The 19,907-nt window shown below is 34.6% G+C and overlaps 1 protein-coding gene across 1 annotated transcript in view; it reads left to right on the top strand.

The window, feature by feature from the left end:
* The window catches only part of KLHL1 (kelch like family member 1), a 438,469-nt gene that overhangs the window by 332,959 nt on the left and 85,603 nt on the right, over positions 1-19,907 (top strand). The window contains 1 exon segment of the mRNA NM_001195300.2: positions 13,610-13,834. Coding sequence (NP_001182229.1) covers positions 13,610-13,834 — 225 coding nt within the window.

Genomic DNA, 19,907 nt, shown 5'->3' with positions numbered 1-19,907 from the left:
TAGACTTATTCCTAGGTATTTTATTTTTTGTGTATATTGTAAATGAAATTGGATTATTGATTCTGTTCTCACATTGAACATTATTTGTATATAGAAATGCCGCTTATTCTTGTACATTGATTCTGTATCCTGAAATTTTGCCACAGCTGTTTATCAAGTGTAGGGTCTTTTGATAGAATCTTCATGGTTTTGTAGGCATACAATCATATCAGTCAAGAGAGATAATATGAGTTTTTTTCCCTACTTGGATGTCTTTTATTTCTGTGTCTTGCCTAACTGCACAAGCCAGGACTTCCAATATTGTTGAATAGAGGATTTATAGTGAACATCCTTGTCTTGTTCCAGGTTTTAGGCAGAATACTTTAAGGTTTTGCATATTCAGTATGGTGTTGACTGTGTGTTTGTCTTAGATGGCTCTTATTATTTTGAGATATATTCCTTCAATGTCTAGTTTGTTTAGGATTGTTATCAGGAAGGGATGCTGGATTTTATCTAATGTTTTTTTTTTGTATCTATTATGTTGACCATATGGTTATTTTTTTTAATTCTGTTTATGTGGAGAATTACATTTATTGATATGCATATGTTAAATTATCCTTGTATCCCAGCAATAAAACCTATTCGATTGTGATGAATTAACTTTTGAGTCTGGTGCTAGATTCAGATTTGTGAGTATTTTGTTGAGGATTTTTGTGTCTATGCTCCTCAGGGGTATTAGCTTGTGGTTTTGTTGCTCTTGCTGTTGTATCTTTGCCAAATTTTGCTATCAGGATGACCTGAGTTTCCTAAAATGAGTTAGGGAGGAGGCCCTCCTCCTTGATTTTTTTGGAATTGTTTCAGTAAGATTGGCACCAACTCTTCTTTGTATGTCTTGTAGAATTCTGCTGTGAATCCATCTGGTATAGGGCTTTTTTTTTTGGTTTGATAGATGTCTTAATACTGATTCAATTTCATTACTTACTAGTCTGTTCTGGATTAATGTTTTTTCCTAACTCAGTCTCAGGAGGTAGTGTTTCCAAGAATTTATCTATTTCCTATAGATTTTCTCATTTGTGTGCATAGAGGTGTACAAAGCACTCTCTGAGGAGCCTTTGTATTCATGTGGAATTGGTTGTGATGTCAACTTTGTCGTTTCTGACTGTGTTTGTTAGTATCTTCTCTCTTTTTTTTCCTGTTAACCAACTTTTAGTTTCATTGATTCTTTGTACAGTTCAATTTCATTCAGTTGTTTTCTAATTTTAATTATTTATTTTATTCTGCTAGCTTTGTTTAGTTTGTTGTTGTTTTTCTAGTTCCTTTAGATGTTCGGTTAGGTTGCTAATTTCATATCTTTCTGTTTTCTTGACGTAGATGTTCAACACTATAAACTTTGATGTTAATATTGCTTTTGCCACACCTCAGAGGTTGTGTAATGTTGTCTCTATTTTCATTTATTTTTTAGAACAATTAATATCTCTCCTAATTTGTTTTTTCAACCAGAAGTCATTCAGGGGCAAGTTGTTTAGTATACATGTATTTGCATGGTTTGAGAACTTCTCCCAGTATTTATTTCTATTTTTATTCCACTGTGAGCCAAGAAGATGCTTCATATAATTAAAATTTGTTTTTAATTGATTAATACTTGCTTTATGGCTAAGCATGTGGTAAATTTTAGCATATGTTTCGTTTGAAAACAAGAGAAATATATATTCTGTGGCTGTTGGTTAGAGTATTCTGTAAATGTTTATTAAGTTCAATTGTTCAAGTGTTGAATTTAGGTCCAGAATTTCTTTGTTAGTTTTCTGCCTCAACGATCTGTCTAATGCTATCAGTAAGATGTTACAGTCTGCCACTATTACTATGTGGCTGTCAAAGTCTTTTCTTAGGTCTACAATTAATTGTTTTATAAATCTGGGCACTTTAATGTTGGGGGCATATATATTTAGAGTAACTGCGTCTTCTCCTTAAATTGAACCCTTTATCATTATCTAATGCCCTTCATTTTCCTTTTTTCCGTTGTTAAACTCTATTTTATCTGATAAAATAATAGGGATCCTGCTCTTCTTTTTTCTTTTTTTTTTTTTCTTTTCTTTTTCCATTTGCATGATACATCTTTCTTTATCCCTTTACTTTGAGCCTATGGGTCTCTTTACACATGAGATGGGTCTCTGGAAGACAGTGGAAGGAAAGGTCTTGTTTTTTTTGTTTTGTTTTTAAAATCCAATTTACCTCTCTGTGTCTTTTAAATTGAGTATTTAGGCTGTTTATGTTCAATGTTGATATTGATATTTGAGATTTTATCCTTGTCATGTTGTTAGCTAGTTGCTTTGTAGTCTCAGTTGTGTAGTTGCTTTGTAGGGTATTTGGGCTATGTGCTTTTGTGGTAGCAAGTGTAATTCTTGCATTTCCATGTCTAGAATTCCCTTAAGCATCTCTCATAGAGCCAGTCTGGTGCTGATGAGTTCTCTTATTGATTCCTTGACTGGGAACGACTTTATCTCTCCTTTATTTATGAAGCTTTGTTTGGGAGAATATGAAATTCTTGGCCAGCATTTCTGTGCCTTAAGAATGCTAAAAATGGGCCCTCGATATCTTTTGGCTTGTAAGATTGTTGTTAGTCTGACAGGTTTCCCTTTATAGGTAATGTGACTCTTTTTCTTAGTTGCCTTCAATAATTTTTTCTTTTGCATTGACCTTGCATAGTCTGATGACTATGTGCCTTGGGACTTATATTCTTGGATAGTATCTCGCAGGAGTTCTCTGGATTTCTTGCATTTTCATGTCTGCCTCTTCAGGAAGATTGGGGAAACATTACTGCGTTATATCCTCAAATATGTCTTCCAAGTTGCTTGCTTCCTCTTCTCTCTCAGGTACGCTAATATCGTAGATTTTGTTGTTTTACATGATCCCACATTTCTTGAAGTATTTGGTCATGTTTTGAAATTCTTTTTATTTTATTTTTGTCTAACTAGGTTGATTTAAAGGATTAGTCTTTGATCTCTGAAATTCTTTTTTCTGCTTGGTCTAGCCTGCTGTTAAGGCTTCCAACTGTATTTTGAAATTTTTGTAGTGAACTTTTTAATTGCAGAAAATCTGTTTGATTCTTTCCAATACAACTATGTCATCTTTTAAATTTTGAATTGTTTTCTAGCTTCTTAGTGTTGAATTTCAACTTTCTCTCAGATCTTATTGAGTCTTTTTGCCATCCGTATTCCGAATTCTATATCTGTCATTACAGACATTTCATTCTGGTTAGGATTCATTGCTTGGAAGCTACTGAAATCCTTGGGAGGTGACAAAACAGTGACTTTTTGTATTGCTGGAGTTTTTGTGCTGGTTGTTTCTCTTCTGAGAGCTGACACTTTGTATTTTGTTTTAAATTTGCTAACATTTGGATGTATCTTCTTGATTTTTTATCCTATTTTTTACCTGGGGGTATGGCTGTGGCATATATGGTATTTCATTTATTGACTTCATTTCTGGGTGCTTTCAGAGTGCCAGGCCTCTGTAGGGGTTCCTTAGTTGCAGAAATGTTTGTGTAGTGGCTTTCTAAGATGTTGTTGGTTGTAGTAATATAATTTTGTCTGGTGATGTAATTCAGGCTACAGTCTACTAGGTGGTCCTTAAGAGTAAGAGGCAATAGGTAGCAGTGGGAGCAAAAGCAACAGAGAAGGAAGGAAAGTACCCTCCCTCCGGATATGTTCGCCTTTCGTCAGGGTAGAGCTGCTAAAGAAGCCCAAGAAACCGTCTCTTTCAGCCCACACTTCCTGGGTCCAGAGGGAAAAACCACTACTGAGTCTGCAGCAGTACACTGAGGTGGGGTGTAGGGGGAAAGAGGTGACACGCTTTCCATATCTATTCCTGGGCTTTGGTGGTATTCCCTTCAGCAGCTGGTGTTATACTTGCATTTTCATTAACTCATGGCAGACTTTGAGTGGCTGCACTCCATCCTCCCTTAGGGACAAACCGCACAAAGGTTTCGATCTCCAGGAGAGTGGCATCTACCTCCCTCTTATTCTTCGCAGCTAAGGAGCACTGTCCCCCAAGTGACCAAAAGAGCAGACTGGGACACCCAGCAATGACCCACACAGACAGATTTCAGGCTCCAAAGCTGCCCTGGGTGCAGTCTTGCCATCTGCAAGAAACCTCAGCTTCAGCAACATTCCTCACACTCCAATCCTGTAATGGGAGAGAGTCTAATTCCAGTGCCAACTGCTGGAGCACTCTCCACGCCCACCACTCATTCCAGCTCTGAAAGTCCTTCTCCCCATTCCAGAACAAGCTCTCCAGTCTCTTTAGTCTTGAAAATAAGATGCCTGCCATTGCCAGCAGTCACCAAATAACATCTCTACACGCTCAGAATGGTGTCAGGTGTGGGATTATAATTGGAGAGAGTGGGGTCCCTCTCAGGTGAGCTACATGACGAGTGTGGTTTGCTCATGTCTCAGTCTAACAACAGCAGTCTAGAAGGTGGTCCTGAAGAGTAAGAGGCAGTAGGTAGTGGTGGGAGCAGAAGCAACAGAGAAGGGAGAAAAGCACCCTCCCTGCAGAGCAGTGGATATTGTCCTAGGCATACCTAGGATGGCCTTATTTCCCTGTCCCTTTTTAGCTAGGCAGCAGCTCCTGCCATATCATCCTAAGCTCAGGCCAAGGGTGGGCTTGGTCCAGCATTAAACTCTCTAAATGTTACCTTAGGCCTGGAGAGGGCAGGGCACCATCCAACCAAGCAGTGTGAAAAGAAGCCATGGGGAGTACAGTCCAATTACAACTGGGTCTCTCATCAGTCCCTTGCAGAGCAGTGAGTATTGTCCTAGATATGCATGGGATGACATGGTTTATCTGTCAGTCCTTGGTCAGGTGACAGTTGTGCTCATGTCAGCCTGAACTCAGGCCAAAGGCAAGGCTCAGCCCAGTATTAAACTCTCAAAATGACATATTGGGACTGGAACTAGAGAAGGTCGGAGCACCACCAAGGCATGTAGCATGAACTGTGGAGTGTATGGTCCACTTGCGTCTTAAACTGATCAGCAACTTGTAGCAGATTGGCAAGTACCCTACCAGAGGTTGCCTGGGTGTGCTTATTTGCCCCTGTTCCTCCTTGGATCATTGCAGTGGCTGTAGCCATGTCCGTAGGTCCCCAGTATCTGCACTCTCAAAATGGCTTCCCACTGAGATTACTCCAGGCTCAAATACCTCTGAGTTTCTGTGTGGGTTCCCTTTCTGGAGCAACATTTCTGGGAATCTTCAGGCAGCTCCATATATCAGGCATGAGGCCCTAGTGGTTGGTCAGGGGTTTCTCCCATGGCCCAGATTGTTAAAGCTGATTTCTGAGCTCTGTGGGTTTCTATCTTACTGTTTCCCCACATCCAGGATCTCAGCTGGTTTGCAGCTCTCAGTCTGTTCCTAGCTGGGTAAGCTGCCTGGAACACTATCTTTACTTACTTCTGGCACTTCCCGTCTCTTCTCTGATGAATCCAAGTGTTCTCTCCTAGATGACCTGTAGAGTGTGAGTATGTACTTATTACTCTGGTTCGTCTCTGTGGAGGAGGTACGTGCTACTTGAGTCTAGTCAGCTGTCTTGATCTGTAGTTCTCTTAAGGGTTTATAAGACTGTGACTCTTATTCTAGAAGTTAACTTAAACTCTGTCTTGGTTAATATATGTGAACCCAGAGAACAGAAACAAACATTTATCAAGTTCTGTGGCCATGTGAGCTGTGCTTGAGTAATCAATTCATCTAAAATTCATTCTGGTATAAGAAATAAGACAGGAATCAAGATTTACTTATTTTTCTCAAAAGAATAACAAATTATCTTAGTTTTTTATATAATAAGATGTTTTCCATTGATGTGTATAACCACTTTTATTACATTAAAAATACTCATATGTATTAGGGTTATTTCTGGCTTTTGTTCATTCATTAATGTAGCTATTCTTCTTCATCAGTAATTTGGTTTAAAGAAACCTCTATAGTTATATACTTTTTAATATCTGGTAGGGTTTTTTCCCCGTGAGCATCCTATAAGAAATTGTCTGGTTTTAAAGAATTTACTTCCTAATATTATACAGTTGAATTTCCAAAGAAATATCATTATAATTTTATAAATTCCTTGTACAAATATCATTATTATTAATATATTAAATGTTTTATACTAATAAATTATGCAATAATATTCAGAATCAGTGTAGTTTAGGTTTTTTTTTTTTTTCATTAATTCAACAAGCATCTCTCAACAGAATTTTAGTGCTGTTTTGTTTTTGGTTTTGGTTTTTTTCATCTAGAGCTGGCACTTACCTTGCTAATTTTATTTTTAGATCATTTGCTCTTAATGGTGCTACCTTAAATAGGTTATTATCTTCTTTCTACTCTCTAAATGGTTTTAATTTTTATTTAAATATTGTATTGACTTGTATTCTGCTTTTCTGATTTGCCTACTTCTGGAAGGGTTTTATTTTTTCTAAGATTTTAAAGGTATTAATTATTAGCTATTAAGGTGAACTATTACATGTAATACATACAATAGAAATGTGTTCTATATTCTTGGTTTCCTTGGTTATGAGCCAAGAATTAGACTTATTTTTGTACTTCCTCATATCAATGAGATTAGTTTAATAGCAAGCAAAATGCTGGATTTTCAAAATTTATAGATCTACTTCAACATCTAGCATTAAGTTTAATGATAAACTTCAATTTGTATTTCTACACATAACTACATGTTGCTCTATTAATATTTTATGAGGGATTGTTATGGAATATTTTGGTTCCTTGTTTGGCACATTTGGAATTATTATGATGATTTAGAAATGTTTTCAAAGCCACTCTTATATAACAAATTACTTAGAAAATGAAGACTTTTATTTGTGCTGGAAAAACATTTCGCCTGCAATGATACATTTTATATAAGTATAAAAATGTTATACTAAAGCTTTATTTTTCATAGAAATATGAATACATGAAAGTTAATGAAATGCATATACTATAAGACATTGAAAAAATAAGTAATTCTTTATAATTATATTTTTTAAAGCTTGAAGTCTCATGTTTTATGGGTCATTTAAAAATGTTTTATTTTAAAGTATTCCAAAATGCTTCTCACTATTTACTGCTTTTTAAAAGACAAGACATCAAGCATAACAACTTTTTCCTAATGATTTGATGGCATCAAGGTCACCAAAGTGTTAGGCCAAGCTGTCTTTTAGGTATTATATAATATGGGTTTTATCATTTGTTGCTGTTGTTTAATAACCGTAAGTGATTGTTCTATTTAAGTCGATGCATTCTTTTCTCCTGGTTATTTTCTCACTGCCACACATTGCTGCTTTAAATTGTCTTAAATCATTCGGCTTTATGGGTTTGTAAAATGGCTTTGAAGTCCAGTTATTAATATTACACTGAAATTGCAGTTAAAGCATTGTGAGAGCAGGTAAAGACCTCTCTGGTGAGTTGAATAAGAGAGCGTTATCTTCTTTTTAGGAACTTTTTGTCATATCTCTTTTGTCAGTTCATAAAACTTTTTACCACTGAATTCTGTGCTGTATGCTTGCAAGATAAATGAGGCTGCTATTTGCTTGAATTATAGATATAGGCACAAATTCTGCTGTCTGTATTGCCAAACTATAGTGTACAAACATTAATTACTATTTCCCCCATAAAAAAATTGTATTTGTCTATATAAGTGAATAGCTCCAGAGAGACCCAGAACTGTACTTTGGATAACATCTGGACCATTTTTTCTCAGTTTTATATTTTGAGAAAGGAGTCTACTGTTTGTTTTGTCGTGAGGAAAGTAGTTGTGTATTTGTATTATATATAATATCTTCTGGTTAATTTATTGAACTTGAAAAACCAATGCTTTATAAATTGTAAAAATGCACATTTGAAAGAATTGTACTGTACTGCTGCTGTAACAAATTACCACAGACAAAGTGGCTTAAAACAACTGCCATCTATTACTTCAGAGTTCTGTAGGTTCGACGCCTGGGGTGGCATGTCTGAATTCTCTGCTCAAGATCACAAAAGGCTGAAATCAAGGTGTTAGCTAGGCTGTACTCTCATCTGGAGCTCTTCCAAATTTATTCTGATTGTTGACGCAATGTATTTCGTTGTGGTTGTAGAACTGAGGTACTGTTTTCTTGCTGGCTGTCAGGTCAGAATCACTCTCAGCTTCTAGAGACCACTTGCATTCCTTCTTATATGGCCCATCTTCAAGCCAGGAACGGTAAGCCAAGTCCTACTCATGCTTCAAATTCTCTGATTTTCCCTTCTACCACTAACTGGAGAAAGCTCTCCTTCCCCTTCTACCACTAGGGTGAAAAATCTCTCACTTTCAGGGGATCACATCATCAGGGTCAATGAGATATTATTCCTATTGTAAAGTCAGCAATGCTTTATAGCATGGCAGTTCACGGACTGATAATTCAACATATGCACAGGTTCTGGAAAATAGGTCATGCAATCTCAGGAAGGGGAATTTTTAAACTTCTACCCACTGCATATATTAATTGCAATTAACTCTTTCTACATCTGGGATAAAGTTACAAAAAGAAGTGTTTCTCAGAGTGGGCTCTAGAGCCAGGTTAATATTGTGGATGTACCAGGTGTTAACTGAGAGACACTGTGCAAGTGATTACAGTTTTCTGTGATTTGTTTTTTATTACGTAATATTGACACAATAATATGCATCTCATCAGGCTTTTATAAAATGAAATATACTAATGTAGGTAAAGCCCTTAGAGCAAAGGAAATACTCACTAAATATTATTTATTAATATCTTATTTATAAACTCCCTACACCAAACACCTTTACTCAATATTTAAGAAGAATATTTCAATTAAAATATGCACAAAGTATCAAGTAGCTCTTAATAATATATGTATCATGAATTCTCTTGGTTTTATGAATGCTTCTATTTAAGGCTAATCGAGTGAAGTAATGGGAATGGAGAATGAACAAGGGAACATGTAATTGGTTATGATTGATTAGTTGTAAATGCAATTGCATTCAGATCAGCCTTATGAATACTTTTTATAGAAAATGATCAATGGACATTTCAGGAATTATTTCTAATAACTCAATATCAAAATTTGATCTTACTATAAATGCTATACACCTAGCCCTTAACTGGCATATAGTCTATAACAATTTATCAAGTTTATAAAATTGCACATAACTATATCATATATAGTCTTATATCAAATAGAAAAATTCCTAATATTATTTCAGATTTCTATATATCATGAATGAGATCCACCTTTGAATTACGTAAGTACATTAGGTTAAGAGACTTTACAGATCCTTTTAGATTTTAATAAATTATAGTATACATTTTACAAAATATTATTACTATACAAAAGCTCACAGAATGACAACATAATTTCCTACTAAAGTTAATGCAACCTTAACATGTTTGTAATGGCAGCGGTCTTGAGTTTAAGAGGAAAAACAATGAGGATATAACCACTCCTAATCATAGTTCTCTATGGCAGATGTGGCCATGTGTTTGTTTCAATGTACTTAAACATTATTTAAATCAGTCATATATGCTTATTGTTTGGAGATTGCACATTTTAAAAATCTAGATTTCTGCCTCTTCTTCATAAGTCAAAAAAACCTGGCAATACTAAGCCAGAATTTCTAATGGCAACAACAAAGTGGCAATTGTTATTTTTCAGTGGAGTGGGCATTCTTCAGTTAACATAAATGGTCAGGACTCTGTCATGCCTGCGGTCACACATTTCATTATATTTTTAATAAATTTATGGGGTATATATGTGCAATTTTGTTACATTCACGGATCGCATTGTGGTCCAGTCAGGGCTTTAGGTAGTCATCACCTGAATAATGTATACTCTATGCACAGAGTAATTTGCCTTCACCTTGTAGGTATTTGAGATACCAGTGATGGCTTCATTAACAGAGTAACCCCAAAGTAATTATGTCTTAAAGTAAACTTTCCTTTTGAATCCCTTCCAAGTTTATTACATACCACTGCAGCAGTCCACTCTAACTTGTCGTCTGTTTGTAATCTATATTATGATAAATATTGCTTCTGCTCTAAGGGACAACAAAGGGCTAAAATTACTCAAAACTGGCTTTCCGTTTTCTTCTGACTCAGAAAATAGCCAGGGGAATACATACACTCTTATAAACAAAAGAAAACAACAAAACTCACAAATTGATAAACTAATAATAATAATAGAATTAGGAGGCTTAGATAGACAGCTAATAAAGTATGTTGGTTAGGAAATTCTATAAAGGATATTAATATTAATAATAATTTCCATTTAAAAAGAGAAAGCATACCCTAATTTGATTCTTCTTAAAAACAAGATAAAGCATTTACAATACCTGCTGACATTTGAATAAGAAAATCAATTATATTGGCTAGTATGAGTAAGTTCTACAAATGTAAAAGATCCTTTTACATTTTGTATTGTTTAACTTTATATAACTAAGCAAGATTGAAGACTGAAGTATAAATAGGCCTTGGTTTCTGAGGTAAGCTGAATAACGCACCTCCCCCTCAGAAAAATGTCCATATCCTAAACCCTGGAACCTGTGAATATGTTATGCTACACAGCAAGACTGAGATAAAGCTTGTGAATGAATTAAAGTGGTTAACCAGCTGAATTTAACCTAAACAGATTGTTCTACATTATGTCTGATTAAATTGGTATGAGCCCAATGTAATCACAAGGGTCAATGTCAGAGAAATGCAATGTTGCTGACTTTGGGGATAGAAGATGGAGCAACAAGGAATGTGGTGGCCTCTAGAATAGTGGTCCCCAATCTTTTAGGCACTAGGGACTAGTTTGGTGGAAGAACATTTTTCCATGGACAAGGGTAGGGGAGTGGTTGGTTTTGGGGTGAAACTGTTCCGCCTCAGGTCATCAGGCATTAGATTCTCATACGGTATGAACAACCTAGATCCCTCCAATGCACAGTTCACAGTAGGGTTTGTGATTCTATGAGAATCTAATGCCACGGCTGGTCTGACAGAAGATGGAGCTCAGGGTGCTGCTCACTTCCTGCTGTCCATCCTGGTTCCCAACAGACCACGGGCCACTACTTGTCCACGTCCTGGATGTTGGGGACCCCTGTTCTAGAAGATGGAAAAGGCAAGAGAACTGATTTTCTCCTGGAACCTCCAGAAAGGAATGGAGTCCTGGCAGCATTTTGATTTTAGTGCAGAAAGAACCATTTCAGATTTCTGACCTCCTGAACTGTAAGATAACAAATCTGTGTTATTTGTCACTAAATTGGAAATATTTTTAACAGTAGCCATAGGAAATTAATATAAATTCTAATTTGAAAAATGAAGATGGAAACGAGCTCCTATTTCTGCTGTAGCTACTAGGATAAGTGAGTAGGTCACTTTTGAAGATTGAAGTTACAGGAACAACTGTAAAGGTTAAAAATTCTGTCATGTATTGAGATTTCAGACAAATCTAGTTTATTTGAATGAGGCTTTGAAATCCAAATCAATTCCTGAGTTTTCCTTTTTGAATTGCAACTCCTTTGGTTGCTTAGAAGTCTTAATTTCACTCATTCCTAACTATTTCCTCTGAGGAGGGTAACTGGACCTCAAATTCCCTGCAAAGGTTTTCAGCAAGGCTTTGGAGGCTGTGGGAATTATAATTGTTCAAATACTTTCTTCCTTGTCCACTCATACCAGAAAATATGAGCATAATGAGATTGTGTTAATTAGGATTAGATTACATTCTTCTGCTCCCGTTGGTCAAATATAGTCACAAGAGACAGATATCTGTGTAACCCCCCTTTTTTTTTCTTTATCTTTATGCAACTGAGTCTTACTCTGTTGCCCAAGCTGGAGTGCCGTGGCATGATCTCAGCTCACTGCAACCTCTGCCTCCCAGGATCAAGGGATTCTCTTGTCTCAGCCTCCCAAGTAGCTGAGACTACAGGCATGAGCCACCATGCCCGGCTATTTTTTTATTTTATTTTATTTATTTTTTTTTTTTGTATTTTTTTTTTTTGTATTTTTAGTAGAGATGGGGTTTCAACAGAGTTCAAGGCCAGGCGGGTCTCAATCTCCTGACCTCGGATGATATACCTTCCTCGGCCTCCCAAAGTGCTGGATTTATAGTCATGAGCCACACTCCAGGCCATCTGTGTATAACTCTTAATTTTTAGTTATGCATTCATATAATATCAAAGTTATCAAGCTTTGAAAATCCAGATGACTTTGAAGTTATTCGAATATGTAGTTTGCTTTAGAATTTTGATTCAAAGGCAAATGAATAAAACATTCAATATTCAATATAATAAATATGTTAAAATATAAAATAAATATATTTGTTTAAAATATTATACATGTTAATAAACAGTATTGAATAACTTTTGTGAAAGTTGCAATTTATTTTTATCTAACAATAACAATAATTTCCTAATACTTCAAAATTAGTTGTACATTTAAATGAACCTATATTTTTAGCAATATCAGAAAGCAGATGTGACATATCTAATTATTGCTATTACCTTTAAGTAAAAATTGTCATAAATTGTATCATTTTTACTTTAATCAGCAAAACTTCTGTTACGAAGGTGTTTGTGTTCATTTAGTTCATTACTAGCTAGGTTCTGAAGAGTAAATGAGTCCCCAGAGGAATATATTCCCTAGATTTGCAAACTTTTATTACAGATAAAATAGATCATCAGTGCTTAAGTGAAAGTACACAAGAATGTTAATTTCCTTTGTAGAAATGTTTCATGATCGAAGGTGTAATATTGGTGAAGGTGAGTCTGAACATTAAGTCAAACACTACATCAAGATCAGTGTTTGTCAGCTTATATTATATCATATAAACATTTGGGAGCTTGTTCTACACAGCCATTTTTAATGAGAATTGGGTAATTAAGCCCATTAAAACAAATCTCACCATCAATTTAGCTGCTTCTTTCAATTTCTATTTTATTAGTCAGAGTTATTGTATTTCTCAAACTTATATGTAAAAAGCTTTTAGGAAATATAAACTATATTATTTAGAATCCTAACATGATTGTTCAGGACAGAAGATCATTTTGTAAAATTCTATTAAGCTATTCCCCAGATTATTTTTTAAAAGCTGGTTTAAAAAGCATAGCAAATATTTGCTTATATATCTTACACTTGACTTTTAAAACTTTCAGTTATTTAAGGCATATGACAAATTTAAAGAAACATATGGTAATATTTTATTGAATTAACTTTCAGAAATTATACAAATAACATACATAACTTATTTATTTAAAAGGCTTTCATAAATATTTTTCAAGCAGGGATTATGTTACATTTTTTAATGACAAAAGTGATAGAGGGAAGTTGTAAAATCCACTGACAGAACTGGGTCATGCTCACCAATGTTTCTACCGAATCAATAGTTTAGCATGAGACCATTATGTAAGTCAAACAAGATGAACATTTGTGTCTATTTTGATCATTCATGCCTGCCAAGAAGAGAAAATAAAGTAGTTGAATTACTACTCCTTTTGTTTTTCTGTCACTTCTTTGTTTTTTTAAAAAAATGAATGTGACAAGAGTGTTTTTATATCTTAATTTGTACCCTGCTTTGGCAGGCTGTTTGTTGGATTTATAGCAATTGGTGACTTTTTGATTTTATGTTTTATTAGGAGCTACAACTATAGAGAAATATGATCTGAGAACAAATTTGTGGATCCAGGCAGGGATGATGAACGGCAGAAGGTTGCAGTTTGGTGTGGCTGTTATTGATGACAAACTCTTTGTAATTGGAGGTCGAGATGGCTTAAAGACATTGAACACTGTTGAATGTTACAATCCCAAAACCAAGACATGGACTGTCTTACCACCAATGTCAACACATAGACATGGTCTAGGTAAGATCTCTTACTTTATTGATATTACATTTAGAAACATGTTATTGATAATGTAAGCATATGATAAAATATATATTATTGATGCCTGTCCTAGTAAATTTGTGTTGCCATAAAGGGATACGTGAGACTGGGTAATTTACATAGAAAAATTTCTTGGCTCATGATTCTTCCAGCTGGAATATTGGGCCTTTAGTGAAAATTTCAAAGTTTCCACTCATGACAGAAGGCAAAGGGAGGTCATGTATTCAGAGATCACGTGGTTACACAGGAAGCAAGAGAGATGGGAGCAGGTGTCAGGCTCTTTTTAGCAACCAGCTCTTGAGGGAACTAATAGAACAAGACCTCATTGCCGTAAGGACAGCACCAAGCCATTCATGAGGGGTCTGCTCCCGTGATCCAAACATCTCGCAGTAGGCACCGCCTCCAACACTGGAGATCAAATTTCAACATGAGTTTTGGGGAGACAAGCATCCAAACTATGACAATGTCATCAATTATCATTATCTTTAAGTAAATTATGGGCTTATTTGAAGCATATTTTTTATTTAAATTTCTTGACATCTTCCTGTGTTTGCTAATCTTAATTTAAACTGTTGAGATAGACGTTAAAGTTCTCAAAAAGAGTAGATCTGGAGTCATCCTCAAAGCAGACCTCAAGCTGTCCTCAAAGATCATATGATATGTAAAGATGAATACGGAAAAATGAAGTAAGATGGAAAGGCCAAAGTAGTGCAACCCAGAGGGAAAAATAGCTAACGTGGGTTGAGTGAAACTTAAGGTAGCTTTCTGTTACATTATTGAATAAGTAAATCTGTGTCTTTTCACCTAATTAATTTCACCTTGAAAAATCTGCGGGGAAAACCGCAATAAAGATTTAGAGAAAGAGCAATGCATTCTCTGGCACCATAAGTCATTATGATAGGATTTATCTGTTCCCTGCTATGGGGTAACCAGGAACTAGAGATAACTATATCTGGATTCAGATCTCTATGTGCATCTTGAATTTATCACTTTCTATTTGCATGATGCTGGGCCAGCAATAAACTCAGCCTTGGTTTCTTGATTTGCCACCAATTCAAGTATTTAAGCAGACAAAAATATAATAATTGAAATGACTATGAAATCATTTCATAAATTGTAAAGTCCTATATACATATTATAAAGAGCAATTTAATAAAGACTAACAGTTCTTGAATTTACACTTTGTCTTATGAGGATTGTAAGGAGAAGTACAAATTACTTTTTTGTGAAGATCTAAAAGATGCCAGCAATTTGACTGATTCCTTTCCTGTATTTAGAATATACATATTAGAGAGATAACAGAGTTTAATTGCAAATCCACAGATTTAGACATTCACAGGTAAGCAAAATTAATAATGTTCATGTTCCCAGCACTGTATTTTGCATTCATGTATACTCCACCATCAATCCAAAGTAAAGTTTAAAGAAATTAAATATACACAGATTGATGGGGGAAGAGAGAGAAAAAGAAAGAAAGAGAGAAGGAAAGATGGCTGACAATGCCCTTGTAGAAAACTACCTTTGATTTACATACCAATAAAAGGTTCAGTCAGTTGAAGCCAGATTGATGGAGGCACAAGGTATCTGTGTTCTCTGATGAGACAGAGTGCTTCCTTTATAATGTTATATTCTTTTATGATCAGTTGAATCACAGGAAGTTCGGCATTGTGTATCGTACTCAAATACAATAAACATCCTTGGTCTAAGATTGCTGATCTTCCAATGTAAAGTTTCAGGCTTTGATTTACCTTCTTCCGTCTTCCAGGGACTTCCATTGCATAGATGTTGATATTCCTTAATCTATCATATTATTTTTATATTATATTTTTGTCTTTATCCTTTCCTGATACATAACTTTGATGTCTTAATGTCAATTAAATTTGTTTTTTACATTCTTGCTATCCCTACTTGGTAATTCATTATAATTGCTTTCTTCTTCTTAGTGATTTTCATATTCTCCCTTATCTCTGTTAGGCTATGTACAGTTCCTATTTCATTATAATTGCTTTCTTCTTATTAGTGGTTTTCATATTCTCCCTTATCTCTGTTAGGCTATGTACTGTTCCTTTTTCAAATTCCTTCCTGCTTCCTTAACTCTTCTTTATTGCAGATTCATCTTCCTCCTCTCTCCTTCCCCCAACTCTTTTTTAAATCTCTCTCTCCTCTTTCTCTGTTGTTCATCCTTTTACTCCTCTTTCTTTTTTTTTTTTTATCCTACTGTTTCTTTCCTGCTCTTCTTTCTGTTCCTCTCTCCCACCATTTCTTAACCCTCTGTTTATTTCTCTTTCTTTCTCTTCTAATGCCGGTTAATGGCAGTTGCAGCCCCTGAAATACATAATTCTTTTATGTGAGTACTCATGTGGCCACTATCAGATGCTTTGGGTAATTGTGTGAAGGGCTAAGGCATATGATATGTTTTCGTATCTTACTAAAACATTCAGGAGTAGATGGGGGAATTACAGCTGGGCATGAAGCCCTAACCCTGTAAGCTGACTTGCTCAACCTATTTGCTGTTATCTCTGGTATGTAGGCCTGAGGGGGTTACATCTATTTACTTCCATTTGCACATAATTCCTCTTGAGATATTCTTTCTTATCTGTGGATGCCTTAACCTTAGAGACCTTAGCTTAAATGAGAAGGTAATATTCATGACCAGCAAGTCTGTTTGCTTCTGCTGTTCAAAACTCCTCCTTCAAGCTGGGCTGTGATGGCATTGTGATGTTAACAATCCAATATGGGGTAGTAAAAAAGAACCTGTCAAGTTTTCCTCCCAGATATTCTCTCAAGGCATATCTCTCAAGATATTCTCTAAATTTTTGTCTTACTCAGAATGTCACAAATGATTTAGGCTCTCAAATATATACGATTACTCTCTCTTCAGTATAATTGGCAGGATTGGATTTGAGTGTGAAACCAAGTTTGTGCTAGTTTTCTACTTGTACAGAAACTGAAATGTGTCATTTTATTTGCCACACAATTAATTTGTATCTATGTGTGGTATGCAGTGGTTTTACAAAATTGAATATATAATAACATATTATACATTCAAGTGAAAAGAAGCTAAAGTCTAAAGTGAAAGTTTAAAATTGAAAAAAATGAAAACTCAAAATGTGTTTTCACTTATCTAGCTTTTTTCCCTTTGATTTATGTAAAAAAAATCTTACATGGTTTTATGAGAAAGGTGTATGAGTTCTGTAGTTGCTAAAACTATGTGGTTTTAAAATGTTTCACGGCTATTGATAAATGATCATTCTGCTGGATAAAGTGACATATAAAAATTTTATTCATTTAAATTCTGTGACATCAAGGGAGAAAAGAACTGTCTAGGGAATTAAACAAATTAAGACCACTGTTTTCTCAGTATGCTACAAATTTTTATTTTATCACTTAAGTCTTTAAGCATATAATTCTATATATTATCTTTTTTCATATTTTATATCATATAAAATTGAATAAGACATTACTACAATGCACTATTTCAGTTAAGTGTTTTGAGGAGAAATTGGTAAAGCATAACAGTGATTGTTTATTATGGACTTTTATATGCTATGCAACACCTTATATGTTAAATATATGTTTGTTTCTGCTTTTAGTTTGGTTTCAATTCAGATATAATTCACATATCATAAAGTTAATTAAATTTTAAAGTATAGAAATCAGTGTGTTTGAATATATTGAGATGAGCAGACATCACCACTAGCAAATTCCAAAACATTTTTGTCATCCTAAAAAGAAATCCTGTACACAGCATATCATCAGTCTTAATAACCCAGTCTTTCTTAGCAGCAATTAATCTGCTTTTTGTCTCTGTGGATTTGCTCATTCTGAGTATTTCATGTAAAAATAATTATACAATTTCTTGCCTTTTGTGTCTGGCTTCTTTCATGTAGCACAATGTTTTAAAGTCCATTCCAGGTAGTGTATATAGATATTTCATTCCTTTTATGGATGAACAATATTCCATTATTAAGTTTTATCGCATTTGTTAATACATCATCAATAGAAGGACATTTGGATTGTTTCTACAGTTTGGCTGTTATGACTTAAACTACTACATATGCCTTTTTGTTTGAACATATGTTTTTAGTTCTTTTTGGTATACGCCTAGGTGTGGGATTATTGAGTCCTGTGGTTAACTCTTGGTTTCACTTTTGGAGAAACTGCAAAACTGTTTCCCAAAGTGGATGCACTATTTTCTATTCACACCAGCAATGTATAAGGATACCAGTTTCTTCACATTTTTGCCTACAATTGTGATTTTATTAAAATGATCCCAATATATTTGAAGTAGTATCTCATTGTAGGTTTATAAGCATTTCTCTAGTTTCTCATTTCTAATTATATTTAAGAACCTTTTTTGTATACCTTCTTTGGAGGAAGCTCTGCTGAAATATTTTCCCATTCTTGTCTTGGGATTATTTTTCTTTTTATTGTTGAGTTACAAGTGTTCCTTTTACATTTGGATACTCTGGTAAGATGTAAGATTTGTAAATATTTTCTCCCATTCTATGAATTTTATTTTATTTTTTTTAGTTTTAAGTTCTGGAGTCCATGCATAGGATGTGCAGGTTTGTTACATAGGCAAACGTGCCATGGTGATTTGCTGTACCTATCAACCCATCACCTAGGTATTAAGCCCAACACGCATCCGCTATTTTTCCTGATGCTCTCCAATTTTCTTAATAGTGCCTTTTGTAGCACAAACGTTATTAACTTCATGAAATTCTATTTATTTATTTATTTATTTTGCTTGTGGCTTTATTGGTATATCTAAGAAACTATTTTCTAATCTATGTTCATGAAGATTTATGCCTATGTTGTCTTTTTAAAGTTTTAGATTTCAAACATTTAAGGTCTTAAATTAAGAAATATGATCCAAGCTTTGAGTTAATTTTGTATTTGTCATGAGACAGCAGTTCTACTTCATTCTTTTGCATGTTGTCCTAGTTTCTTTTGTTGAAAAGACATTTCTTTCCCACTGAATTCTTGGCACCCTTGTAACAATCAATTGGCCACACTGTGAGGGTTTATTTTTGTATTTTTCAATTCTATTTTATTAGACTATGTGTATATCTTTATGCCACTACCACATTTTCTTGTTTACTGTAGATGTGTAGTAGTTTTTAAAATCATGTCATGTGATCGTGCCGTCTTTGGTTTTTATTTTAAGAAGTTTTGTATATTCTGGGTCCTTTGCATTTCCACATTTTTTTAAAAAGATCGGTTTATCAGTTTCTACAAAAAGTTACCTGGGATTTAAATATTGCTTGTTTTGAATCTCCAGATCAATTTGTGAGTATTGCCACGTAAAAAAAATAAATCTTCCAATCCTGTATATGAGATGTCATTCTGTTGAGTTAGGTCCCTAGTCTTATACCTATTTTGCTAAATTTATTCCTGAGTAATTTATTTTTGATATTATTATCAATATGATTGTTTTCTTCATCTCATTTTCATATTTTTTTATTGCTAGTGTATAGAAATACAGTTTGTATTTGTAGATTTAACTTATATCCTGAAATCTGGCCAAACATGTTTAATAGATTAATATATTTCTTTGTATTTATTATTATTTTTTCTTTTTTACGTGTGTGTGTGTGTGTGTGTGTGTGTGTGTGTGTGTTTTCCCCCATGGCACTGGCTCGACCCTCCCGCACTCACATTACAAGTGACTTTCACTATTAAATATGTTTCTCCTTTTTTTAGATAGATGTTTTTATCAGGCTAAGAAAGGTCCCTTATATTTCTAGTTCAATTAATGTTTTATTTGTTGTTGTTGTTGTTGTTTTTGCTTTTAGAAATGGGGTTTCCCCATGTTGACCAGGCTGGTCTTGAACTCCTGACCTCAGGTGATCCACCTGCCTCAGCCCCTCAAAGTGCTGGGATTACAGGTGTGAGCCACCATCCCTGGCCCCTAGTTCAATGAATGTTTTATCATGAAAAGGGCATTGGATTTTCCTGTATCTATTGAAATATGCATGTGATTTTTGTCTTTTTTCAATTAATAGAGTATATTAAATTGACAATTTTCAGATGTTAATACACCTTGTCT

This window comes from Macaca mulatta, chromosome 17, assembly GCF_049350105.2.
Source record: "Macaca mulatta isolate MMU2019108-1 chromosome 17, T2T-MMU8v2.0, whole genome shotgun sequence".
Lineage (NCBI taxonomy): Eukaryota > Metazoa > Chordata > Mammalia > Primates > Cercopithecidae > Macaca > Macaca mulatta.
Note: the sequence above shows the minus strand (reverse complement) of the source record. Positions and strands in the feature narration are given on the sequence as shown.